Here is a 12,277-nt window from a genome sequence, read left to right on the forward strand (position 1 = left end):
GCATCTTTTTTTTTTTTTTTTTTTTTTTTGAGACGGAGTCTCGCTCTGCCGCCCAGGCTGGAGTGCTGTGGCCGGATCTCAGCTCACTGCAAGCTCCGCCTCCCGGGTTCACGCCATTCTCCTGCCTCAGCCTCCCGAGTAGCTGGGACTACAGGCGCCCACCACCTCGCCCGGCTAATTTTTTTGTATTTTTTAGTAGAGACGGGGTTTCACCGTGTTAGCCAGGGTGGTCTCGATCTCCTGACCTCGTGATCCGCCCGTCTTGGCCTCCCAAAGTGCTGGGATTACAGGCTTGAGCCACCGCGCCCGGCCTCTGCAGGCATCTTAGCCATGGTCAGTTTCTTTGCAGTTTTTATGGTCCTCCACAGGAGTGTCCTTAACTGTTAACTCAGCCGTCTTTTAGCTCCGCTTTCTTGTTAGGTCTCGGGGTGCCTGGCCACACAGGCATCTTCACCTCAGAACACCATACATATGCTTAGGGGTCAGCAGTTTCACAGTAAGCTGAGTAACCTGTCACAAGTGATTCCATTTTGAGACATTTAGAGTCATAAAACTTTATTATAAATCACAGTCCCACCCCGCAACCTCCAGGGAGGGAGGGGGCTGAAGGTTAAGCTGATCATCAATGGCCAATGTTAATTAATCTTGTCTACACAAGAAAGCTTTTGTAAAAATACAACAAGGACAAGGTTTGGGAGCTTGCAGATAGCCATACATATAGGGACTTACGCATCCATGTGCCCAGAGGGTGGTGTGCCCCAACTCCATGGGGACAAAAGCTCCTGCATTCTGGACCCTTCCAGACTTTGCCCTATGTGTCTCTTCATCTGTCTGTGTATTTGTATCCTTTAAAACATCCTTTGAAGGCTGGGCGCATTGGCTCACACCTGTAATCTCAGCACTTTGGGAGCTGAAGCAGGAGGATTGCTTGAGACCAGAAGTTGGAGACCAGCCTGGCAATGTAGTGAGACCCCATCTTAAAAAAAAAAAAAATTGGCCAGGCACAGTGGCTCACACCTGTAATCCCACCCCTTTGGAAGGCCAAGGGGGGCGAATCACGAGGTCAAGAGATAGAGACCACCCTGACCAAGATGGTGAAACTCCGTCTCTACTAAAAATACAAAAATTAACTGGGCGTGGTGGTGGGTGCCTGTAATCCCAGCTACTCAGGAGGCTGAGGCAGGAGAATCACTTGAACCCAGAAGGGGAGGTTGCAGTGAGCCAAGATGGCGCCACTGCACTCCAACCTGGTGACAGAGTGAGACTCCGTCTAAAAAAAATAAAAGAAAGAAAAAAATTAGCTGGGCTCAGTGGTGCGAGCCTATGGTTCCAGCTACTTAGAAAGCTGAGGTGGGGGGAAAAAAAAATGAAAGCAAGCTGAGGTGGGAGGTTCCCTTGAGTCCAGGAGGTCAAGGCTGCAAGGAGCTGTGGTCACACCACTGTGGTCCAACCTGGATGACAGAAGAAGACTCTGTCTTAAAAAAAAAAAAGATCCTTTATAATAAACTGGTAAAAGTGTTTCCCTGAGTTCTGGAAGCCACTCTAGCAAATGAATAGAACCCGAGGAGGGAGGGAGTTGTGGAAACCCTGATTTTTAGCCGGTGGGTCAAAAGTACAGGCAAAATAACCCAGGGCTTGCAATTGGCGTTGGAAGTGCAGAGGGGGCGGGGAGCAGTCTTGGGGAGTGAGTCCTCAACCCGTGGGATCTGATGCTGTCTCCAGGTAGTGTCAGAATTGAATTGAAGGAACCCGTGTGGTGTCCACTGCAGAACTGATGGCTTGCTTGGTATTTGGGAGTGGGGAGAAACATACACATTTGGTCACAGCAGTTTTCCATGTTGATTGTTGTGGTGTAAAAGAAGAAGTAAAACAGTTTTTTTCCTCTCAAGTCCCTTTGGGGGAAGAAGGGGAAGAATCTTCATAGGCTCTTCCTCTTAGAGACCAAGCCACTTCTTCAGGCAGTGGGCTCCAGATCTAAAACTTGCCTCGGTTCAGGAAACTGAGCAAGGAATCGTGGTGTTTTACTGGAGTGACCACCCTTAGCCTCCTGCCTCTCCACTGTCTGTTGTCATTGCTGTTGCTTTAGATGTTAAGCAGGACCCATGCTGGCTGGCCCTTTATTTTGCTCCTTGGGATTCCCTGCTCCATTAACCACATCCACCAACGCTGCAAACCATGCTCCTTTGGATGTCTCTCTACTTTGCCAGTTGTTATGGTAATGACAGTCTCCCGGCTTGTGATGGCTAAATCTGCCACCTGGCTTTGTTTCAGGGGACCCACAGTCTCAGCTTTGGGACCTCTCTCCTACCATCTGTGTTACAAAAGAGCCACACCAATGTGCTCAGGAATGCCGGCACCCCTCTGACGGCCTTGTTAAAAGATGTATCCTGAGCCCTGTCATGGAAAACAATCCACTAGCGTGTCTTCTGACCTTATTAAAATACATCTACTCAACACTCTCCTCAGCCTCCTTATTCCTTCCTCTGCTGTCTGCCAGGGCCACTCAGGCATCTCCGCTTTGCTTAGAATTGGGTATCATTTCTTCCAGGCTTCTAAGAGCCATCTCATAGCAAGTGTCTATTCCCTAGAGTACTTGCTGGGTGTTAAATACCATGTTCAAGAATCTACCCTCAGGTCAGTGAATTCTTGCTTACCCAGATTTACCTTCTGGCTCTAGTGATCAAACACCTTCAAAATCCAACCCCAGGAGTATTCACCTGGGTCCAGCCTGTCCGTGCCAGCGGATTCTTGCCATTTTGTGTGTGTGTAATCTCTTTCCCCACTTATCATGTTACCAGATAGAAGGTCCTAAATGTGGCCAGGCACAGTGGCCCATGCCCATAATCCCAGCACTTTGGGAGGCCGAGGTGGGTGGATCACCTGAGGTCAGGAGTTCGAGACCAGCCTGGCCAACACGGTGAAACCCCGTTTCCACTAAAATTACAAAAATTAGCTGGGCATGGTGTTGGACACCTGTAATCCCAGCTACTCGGGAGGCTGAGGCAGAAGAATGGCTTGAACCCGGGAGGCGAAGGTTGCAGTGAGCTAAGATCGTGCCATTGCACTCCAGCCTGAGCGGCAATAATAAGACTCTATCTCAAAAAAAAAAAAAGTCCTAAATGTGATGTCCAGGTCCTTGGCATATTGGACAAAGAATTGAACACAACGCCACGGAATGGGCACAGATTTATTGAAGACAATTCACAGAGTGGGAGCAGGCTCAAGCAAGCAGCTGCTGAAAAGCCCCCTCAGTTAGGGTTTGTATTCAGCTAGAAAGAACCCAGCATAACCCCTAGGAAACCCTTAGAGACCTCCAATTGGCCACATCCCATGAAGGACTGGCCGGTGGCCAATCGGGGGCTGAAGTGGCTTGTTGTCACAGAGACAAGGATGTGACCTATATGCTGCACCTGCAGCTCTCCTGCTCATGCACACTGACTGCACCTGCTGCTCCCCTGCCTGTGCGCACCGGCTGCACTGGCTGCTCCCCTGCCCGTGCGGACTGGCTGCACCCATTGTTTCCCTGCCCGTGCGGACTGGCTGCACTTGCTGAAACCCTGCTAACCCCAGCTTCCCTATTCTCCTGCCTCAATCAGGCCAAGCATGTGTTCAGTTGCATTTTAATCCTAGTTCTCAGCCTGTTAAGGAGGAGAAGAGGGGTCACCTCTTGCCTTGTGAGAGAGGCCTCAGTAGCATCTTCCAGAAAACTGACGTGCTAGCACCAAGTAGGGAAGGCTGGGCTACATCTGAAATCGCAGATGTTCTTGGCTTTTGCAGAGTCAAATATCACTGGTGGAATTCATCTCAGTGCCCCTGTGCTGTGGTTCAGGATCCCAGATTTCCCCACCAGGGCCGTGCGCTTTCTATACTGAACCTGCGTGCACTGGACACTCAGATCTCTTTGAAGCTCTGTAGACTTGCAATCTTTTTTTTTTTTTTTTGAGACAGGGTCTTGCTGTGTCACCCAGGCTACAGTGCAGTGGTGAGATCACTGCTCACTGCAGCCTTGACCTCCGGGGCTCAAGCTATCCTCCCATCCCAGCCTCCCGAATAGCTGGGACCATAGGTGAGCACGACCATGCCCAGCTAATTTTTTAACTTTTTGTAGAGACAGGAGTCTCTCTATGTTGCCACACTGGTCTCAAACTCCTGGGCTCAAGCAGTCCTCCCATCTCGGCCACCCAAAGTGCTGGTATTACAGGCATGAGCCATCAAGCCCAGCTTGCAATTAGATTTTTGACCGGCTGTTCAAAACCGAGTCTGTCTTGCCACTACGGAAGATAATGCCTGTTATGTAAGCTACCTCTAGGCTCTCCTACTCTCCTACTTGGTGATTCACTGCTTGTTAACAGCCCTCAGTCTCTGTTATTCCCCTGAAGGGCTATCAACACAATTTAGTAGGACAGCCCATTCTGCTACGGTAGGCATTGTTCTCCCATATTGTTAAATGCTTGTGAAGTCACACCTGCCACAACATTCCCCTCCAACAGCATCTTTTCTCAGGTCACCACCAATGAAATCTTTAGCAACTGAGCTGCCACCCAGGGCCAGGGACTATCTGTGCCTACCTATCAACCAGGACAACATCCCCTCTGTCTGCGGGGTGATGGGTGAGCCAGTTCCAAATCCCCTTCTTACTGCCTCTTTTCTTGGGCCACTTTCAGCACCACTTATGTTAGTCTGGGACTTTTAAGAAAAAGATGCCAAGATGGGATTAACCATACCAGATTTTATCAGGGGAAAAGTCTGTGGGAGAAAATGGTGAGGGAGCCAAGGTGCTGGAGAGTTTTTAGACCATGATGCCAGCTTGAACCTGCATGAAGGGGAAAGGGAAGGAGCACTGGGCAGAAGCATTTCTGTTGTGCAGTCTAAGGAAGGTCTGGCAGTTGAGAAGTCCTCAAGCCAAAGTCAGCTGTCAGATCAGCTCTGTGTGTCCTGGGAATGGTTTCACCTCAGTATCCCTGCACACTCAGTCCTTGTCTGGGAGCTGCCTGTGGAAGATGCTTGTGGCTCTGGGGCAAACGTGGCAATAGCTCTGTCTCTTTTTTTGAGACGGAGTCTCGCTCTGTCACCCAGGCTGGAGTGCAGTGGCACTATCTTGACTCACTGCAACCTCCACCTCCCGGGTTCAAGCAATTCTCCTGCCTCAGCCTCTTGAGTAGCTGGGATTACAGGTGTGCACCACCATGCCTGGCTAATTTTTTTTATTATTTTTTTTTTGAGATGGAGTCTCGCTCTGTTATCAGGCTGGAATGCAGTGGTGCGATCTCAGCTCACTGCAACCTCCGCCTCCCGGGTTCAAGAGATTCTCCTCCCTCAGCCTCCCAAGTAGCTGGGACTATAGGTGCACACCACCACACTTGGATAATTTTTGTATTTTTAGTAGTGATGGGGTTTCACCATGTTGGCCAGGCTGGTCTTGAACTCCTGACTTCGTGATCTGCCCACCTCGGCCTCCCAAAGTGCTGGGATTACAGGTGTGAGCCACCATGGCTGGCCAGTAATAGCTTTCAAAGCACAGCAGCTGGGGCCTTTGGCCAATGACACGTCCTGTAGTTGGAGGTCTGTATGGCACATTCTCACAGCCACCACAGGCTGAAACATGCCACTCCCCTGTGCTGCCTCCATCTGCCCATCATGAAACATACAGGACAGTTGGGAAGCAGAAAAGAGACACGATCCTTTCCATTAGGGATTGAGTGTATGATGGAAATGAGCAGGGTAGTAAGACAAGAGTGACCAGGCACGCGGGGTGGGTCTACTTTAGGTAGGGAAACCCCAGAAACCTCTCTGTGATGTCCCCTGAATGAAAAGGAGTGAGATATAGTATCTGGAGAAGTTAATGTCGAGGACCAGAAGCAAGTTGGCGTGGCTTGCCTGTGGTGAGTCAAGGGGAGGGAAGCAGGACCTGCAAGGAGGGAGGAATATGGGGACCAGACAGGCAGGTCTCTGAAGGCCGAAGTAGGAGGCCATCAAAAGGGGTTTTACCAGAAGGGCAATGTGATCTGACCTATGTTTCAATGAATGGACTCCGTGAGCCAGAAGAGAGGACTGCTAGCCTCCTGTAGCCTGGGATAGAGGCTTTGACTGCAGCAGTAGTGGTAGAGATAGTAAGAAGTGATTGGTACGGCTGGGCATGGTGGCTCACGCCTGTAATCCCAGTACTTTGGGAGGCCGAGGCGGGTGGATCAAGAGGTCGGGAGATCGAGACCATCCTGGCTAACACGACGAAACCCTGTCTCTACTAAAAATACAAAAAACTAGCTGGGCGTGATGGCGCATGCCTGTAATCCCAGCTACTCGGGAGGCTGACGCAGGAGAATTGCTTGAACCAGGGAGGTGGAGGTTGCAGTGAGCCGAGATCATGCCACCGCACTCCAGCCTGGGTGACAGAGTGAAACTCCATTTCAAAAAAAAAAAAAAAAAAGAAGTGATTGGATTCTGGTCTGGATATATTTTAAAGGCAACACTGACAAGACTTGCTGATGGACTGTGTACAGAAGGTGAGGGAAAGAGAAGGATCAAGGATACCTGCAAAGTTTTTGAAATCAAAACTAGAGGCTTGCCTAGTACAGTGGCTCACACCTTTAATCCCAGCTACTTGGGGAGTCAGGAAGATCTCTGGAGACCAGGAGCTGGAGACCAACCTGGGCAATATGGCAAGACCTCGTCTCTAATAAAATGAGGGGAAAAGTAGCCAGGCATGCTGGCAAGTGCATGTAATCCCCGCTACTCGGGAAGGCTGAGGCAGGAGGATCACTTGAGCCCAGAAATTCCAGGCTTCAATGAACTACGATGGCACCACTGCATACCACTCCAGCCTGGGTGACAGAGGGAAGACTGTCTCTAAAAAACAAAGCAATAGGCTAGGCGTGGGGACTCACTGCCTTGTTTTTCTAAGACCACCAGAGTGGGCACAAAAGAACCAGCGACTAGGCAAGTGTAGGAGCAAAACTGCAAGTTTATTTTGGTCACCTAAGGTGTGGGGAAGAGGTCTGTCGGCCTCCGGCAAAGAAGGCCGACAGAGTCCCCCCGTGGGGCTCTCGGACAGCGTTCCTGGAGTCCTGACATCCCGACAGGAGTGAAGGACTGAGGAAGGCCGCGCGTGGCGTCCCTCCGGAGCCGCTTTTCTAGGAGTGGGAGGGCAATAGGCGGGGCACGGGCGTGTCAGGGGGCGTTCCGCAGGTGCGACCAGGTAAATCTTGGTCTCTTCGGATTGACATCACCTGGCGCATGCCTAGTTGGTCTGCACCTTCCCAGGTCGCCGGCTGCATTTTCGCGTGCGCGGGAAAAGTGGGGCGGGGGGGGGGGGGGGGGGGGGGAGGAGGAAGAACCGGAAGTGCACCATCTTGCCTCCATTCATCCAAACATTCCAACCTTTTATTGGTAATAGTGATAAGGGGCGCCGTGGTCTGTCTGGCTACTTCCTGCTATTAAGAGGCGTCGTTAAGGTCGGGGCCCATGGTTGGCATTTGGACACATGGATGAAAAATAAAATAAGGCACAGTATTAGTATAGGAACGAGGAATGGAAGCATTTGTTCGAATAGGGGCAAAACCCAGAAGGAAGGTCCCAGCAAGGTTGAGGAGTATATGATAGTTAAGAAAATTTAGTAAGTTTGAGGCGAGTGGGGGAAAGCCAAACTGATTTCCACTGATTGCTTTCGGTAGGGGCCCTTTTTAGCTGGGAATGAGGAACGAGTGTGCAGAGTAGTTGTTGGCCAGGCAGCAATTAAGGAGTGGAGTTTTTGTGGAGTGGATGGCTTTCCGCTTACTCCTACTACAGAGATATTGGATGGAAGGCTAGGTCCAGAGAAGGACGGCAAAACAGAATAGGTAGCCTCGCTGTTGATTAAAAAATTGATTCTTACCCGCTACCAGGAGAGTTACCCGCGGCTCGGCGAGGGTGATGGGGGTCCCCAAGTCTCGGCACCTTCAGTTGTAGTTGTCGTCCAGATGTAGGAGCTGGAAGGAGCTCCCAGGATCCTGGGAAAGGGGGTCACGTGGAGACGCAGCACCTGTTCTCAGGGTGGGGCAATCAGACTTCCAGTGTCCTCCCTGCTAGCAAGCAGGGCAGGAGGTTGCTGGTGGACGAGGGTTAGGACATTCACTGGCCCAATGTCCTGATGCCTTGCACTTATAGCAAGGCTGCGTTGGGGCTCGGGGACCTTGCGGACACCTGTTGGCATAGTGTCCTGCCTTGCCGCACTTATAGCAGGCTCCTTTCGTAGCCTTGGAGTCTGCGGAGTGTGTGCTCTCTGGCCTGGGGTTACGACTGGGCTGTAAAGCCACTGCTAGGAGCTGTAACTTCTGTTTGAAGCGAGCCTGCCGTCTCCTCTCTGGAGTTATAGACCTTAAAGGCTAATTTAACCAGGTCTTGTATTGGTGTCTGAGGACCATCCTCTACCTTTGAAGTTTTTTACGAATGTCAGGAGCTGATTGAGAAATGAAATAAGACGCCAAAATGGTGGCCCCTGTGGGGGAGGCCGGATCTAACCGGGTATACTGGGTTAGAACCTCAGTCAGTTTAGGGTAGAGGTTAGGATAACTGGAGGTTATGCCAAGTTAAGTCATAGGCCTGACAAAGGTATCTAAATTTCTTTATGTATATGGTAGGATTAGCTGAGAAATCACCTAAACGCTTCTCAATTTTGGAAAGATCGGCCAATGAAAAAGGGACATGTACTCTGACTACCCCCTCCGCCCCAGCCACCTCTCACAAAGGCACTAACACTGTAGGAGGGTGTGGGCAGAGATAGGGGACTCAAGACAGCCAGTTGGGGGCCTGGAAGGAGGCATGGGACTGAGTGGATTACTAGTAGATAAGGAGGAGGAAGGAGGAGTCTGGGCAGGAAGGGAGGGGGTGGAGAGAGCGGGGAGAGAAGGAGGAGTATAGGGCAGGTCGGGACGAGAGCGTAAGGCCCAAAAGCCTTGTATGTAATTAATTTCGGACCACTTGCCTAGCCACTGGCAGAAATTGCTGAGGTCGATCACGCCACAGTGGAAAGGAAAATTAATCGCTTCCTCCTAAGGTCTTGTTCAAGCTGTAAGGTTTTTAAATTGGCTAGGAGGCACCCTAAGGGGGTGCTCTTGGAAATTTGGACTGGGGGTTTCCCGTTGTTTCCTCTTTACTGACACAATGGACACAATGGAAATGGAAATGGATCCCTGCCTGGCTTCAAAGCGTCCTTGGAACCAGCAGAGACAGACTGGAGGCTGATGGAGCCAAAGTGGAGATTACCTTCAGGCGGACGTCTCCGTCCTGAACGGGTCTCCCGAGCCACATGGTGGCTCCAAATGGACCTCGGACCTGCACAGGATTTCTGGCCGAGGGAGGTAAAGAGGAGACAAGGGCACTTACCCCAGAGAGGCCGGTGGTCTTTGGAAATTTGGACTGGGGGTTTCCCGTTTGTTTCCTCTTTACTTACACAATGGACACAATGGAAATGGATCCCTGCCTGGCTTCAAAGCGTCCTTTGGAACCAGCAGAGACAGACTGGAGGCTCATGGAGCCAAAGTGGAGATTACCTTCAGGCGGACGTCTCCGTCCTGAACGGGTCTCCCGAGCCACTTGGTGGCTCCAAATGGACCTCGGACCTGCGCAGGATTTTGGCAGAGGGAGGTAAAGAGGAGACAAGGGCACTTACCCCAGAGAGGCCGTGAGAGTGAGGGAAGCGGGTCTCAGGTCCTGGTCCGTCTGCGGCGTGGAACGAGGAGGAGGAGGAGGCTCCCCAGACCCTGGGGGCCCTGAGGAGGGGTCTCCTCCCGGGTTCGGCATCAACTGACTTGTTTTTCTAAGACCACCAGAGCGGGCACAAAAGAACCAGCGACTAGGCAAGTGTAGGAGCAAAACTGCAAGTTTATTTTGGTCACCTAAGGTGTAGGGAAGAGGTCTGTCGGCCTCCGGCAAAGAAGGCCACAGAGTCCCCTCGTGGGGCTCTCGGACGGCGTTCCTGGAGTCCTGACATCCCGACAGGAGTGAAGGACTGAGGAAGGCCGCGCGTGGCGTCCCTCCGGAGCCGCTTTTCTAGGAGTGGGAGGGCAATAGGCGGGGCACGGGCGTGTCGGGGGGCGTTCCACAGGTGCGACCAGGTAAATCTTGGTCTCTTCGGATTGATATCACCTGGCGCATGCCTAGTTGGTCTGCACCTTCCCGGGTCGCCGGCTGCATTTTCGCGCGCGTGGGAAAAGTTGGGGGGGGGGGGAAATGAAGAACCCGGAAGTGCACCATCTTGCCTCCGTTCATCCAAACACTCACAACTGTAATCCCAGCACTTTGGGAGGTCGAGGCGGGCAGCCTGTTCGAGACCAGCCTGGCCAACATAGTGAAACCCCATCTCTACTAAAAATACAAAAAATTAGCCAGGCATGGTGGCCCGCGCCTGTAGTCCTAGCTACTCAGGAGGCTGAGGCAGGAGAATTGTTTGAACCCGGGTAACAGAGGTTGCAGCGAGCCAAGATAGCATCACTGCACTCCAGCCTGGATGACAGAGCAAGACTCCATCTCAAAAAAAAAAAAATATATATATATATATATATAACAAAGAAACAAAAAATCACAAGAGGCTTTGATATGGGAGGAAGGAGCTGATTTGAGGGTTGGTGGGTGAAAGGTGGCGATTCATACTTTGTTTTCAGTTGGTTAGGTTTGAGATCTGTCTGCTCCACTTCTATGTAGGTCACGGAGGGAGAAGATTTTGAGAAAAAGTGTCTAAGGAGAGAATTAGGGGGAAAACTTATGTTTTGTTTCCCCCAAAGCATGTGTAGTTTTATGTATCAACTTGACTAGGCTGTCGCATGCAGTTATTTAATCAAACACTATTTGAGGTGTTGCTATGAAAATACTTTGTAGAAGCTGGGCATGGTGGCTCACGCCTGAAATCCCAGCACTTTGGGAGGCCGAGGTGTGCAGATCACCTGAGGTCAGGAGTTCAACACCACCATGGCCAACAGGGCGAAACCCCATCTCTACTAAAAAACACAAAAATTAGCCGAGCGTGGTGGCATGCACCTGTAATCCCAGCTACTCAGGAGGCTGAGGCAGGAGAATTGCTTGAACTTGTGAGGCGGAGGTTGCAGTGAGCTGAGTTTGTGCCACTGGACTCCAGCCTGGACAACAGAACGAGACTCCATCTCAAATTATATATATATATATATATATGTTTTGTAGATGTTGTTAATATCTACAGTCGGTTGGCTTTAAGTAAAGGAGACTCTCCTTGATAAGGTGAATGGGCCTTGTCAAAATAAGTGAAGGCCTTAGAGCAAAACCAGAGGGTTTACAGAGAAAAGGTGATTCTACCTCAAGACTGCAATATTAATTCCTGCTTGAGATTCCAGACCTAATCACACACACACACACACGCGCGCGCGCACACACACACACACATATATCTCCTATTGGTTCTGCTTCTTTGGAGAACCCTGAGTGCTACAGCCTATATTTAAGGAATCGGAGGAAAGCAGAAGAGCCAAGAAAGATGATAGCAGAGGAGGGCTGCACAGTACGAAGTGGAGACTTTGGAGTGTGATGGATCAGAGGTCATGGATAAGAGTTTCAAGAAAGCATTTGTTTTTATTTATTTATTGAGACAGAGTCTTGCTCTGTCGCCCAGGCTGGAGTGCAGTGGCGCTATCTTGGCTCATTGCAACCTCTGTCTCCCGGGTTCACACGATTCTCCTGCCTCAGCCTCCTGAGTAGCCAGGACTACAAGCGTGTGCCACCATGCCAGGCTAATTTTTGTATTTTCAGTAGAGACAGGGTTTCGCCATGTTGTCCAGGCTGGTCTCAAACTCCTGACCTCAAGTGATCTGCCTGCCTAAGCCTCCCAAAGTGCTGAGATTATAGGTGTGAGCCACCACACCCAGTCGAGTTTCAAGGAAATCTTGATGAACAGTTTCAAATCATAAGTCAAACAAGATGGAAAGTCTGGTCTTAAAAAAATTCTGTATTCTGGCTAGGTGTGGTGTGGTTCACGGCCATGATCTCAGTGGTTTGGGAGGCCAAAGTGAGTGAATTGCTTGAGGACAGGAATTTAAGACCAGCCTGGGCAACATAGCAAGACCCTGTCCCTACAAAAAGAAAGCTGGGTGTGGTGGGGCATGCCTATAGTTCCGACTACTTGGGAGGCTGAGATGGGAGGATCACTTGAGCCCAAGAGTTCAAGGTTACAGTAAGCCATAAGCATGCCACTTTACTCCAGCCTGGGCAACAGGGCCACACCCCATCTTAAAACAAAATTCTGTATTCAAATATCTGCATATCATCTGGATATCTA

At 50.7% G+C, this 12,277-nt stretch overlaps 1 protein-coding gene across 1 annotated transcript in view; it reads right to left on the minus strand.

Annotated features, from left to right (window-relative positions):
- Positions 1–318: 318 nt before the first annotated feature.
- LAMP3 (lysosomal associated membrane protein 3) overlaps positions 319–12,277 on the minus strand; it is a 58,322-nt gene continuing 46,363 nt past the window's right edge. Inside the window, exon 6 of the mRNA XM_033211818.1 lies at positions 319–510. Within this exon, the coding sequence (XP_033067709.1) occupies positions 476–510 (35 nt within the window). The 3' untranslated portion in view covers positions 319–475. The remainder of the gene's footprint in view (positions 511–12,277) is intronic.

The sequence above is a fragment of the Trachypithecus francoisi genome, unplaced genomic scaffold, assembly GCF_009764315.1.
Source record: "Trachypithecus francoisi isolate TF-2019V2 unplaced genomic scaffold, Tfra_2.0 Lachesis_group0, whole genome shotgun sequence".
NCBI classification, from domain to species: Eukaryota; Metazoa; Chordata; class Mammalia; order Primates; family Cercopithecidae; genus Trachypithecus; species Trachypithecus francoisi.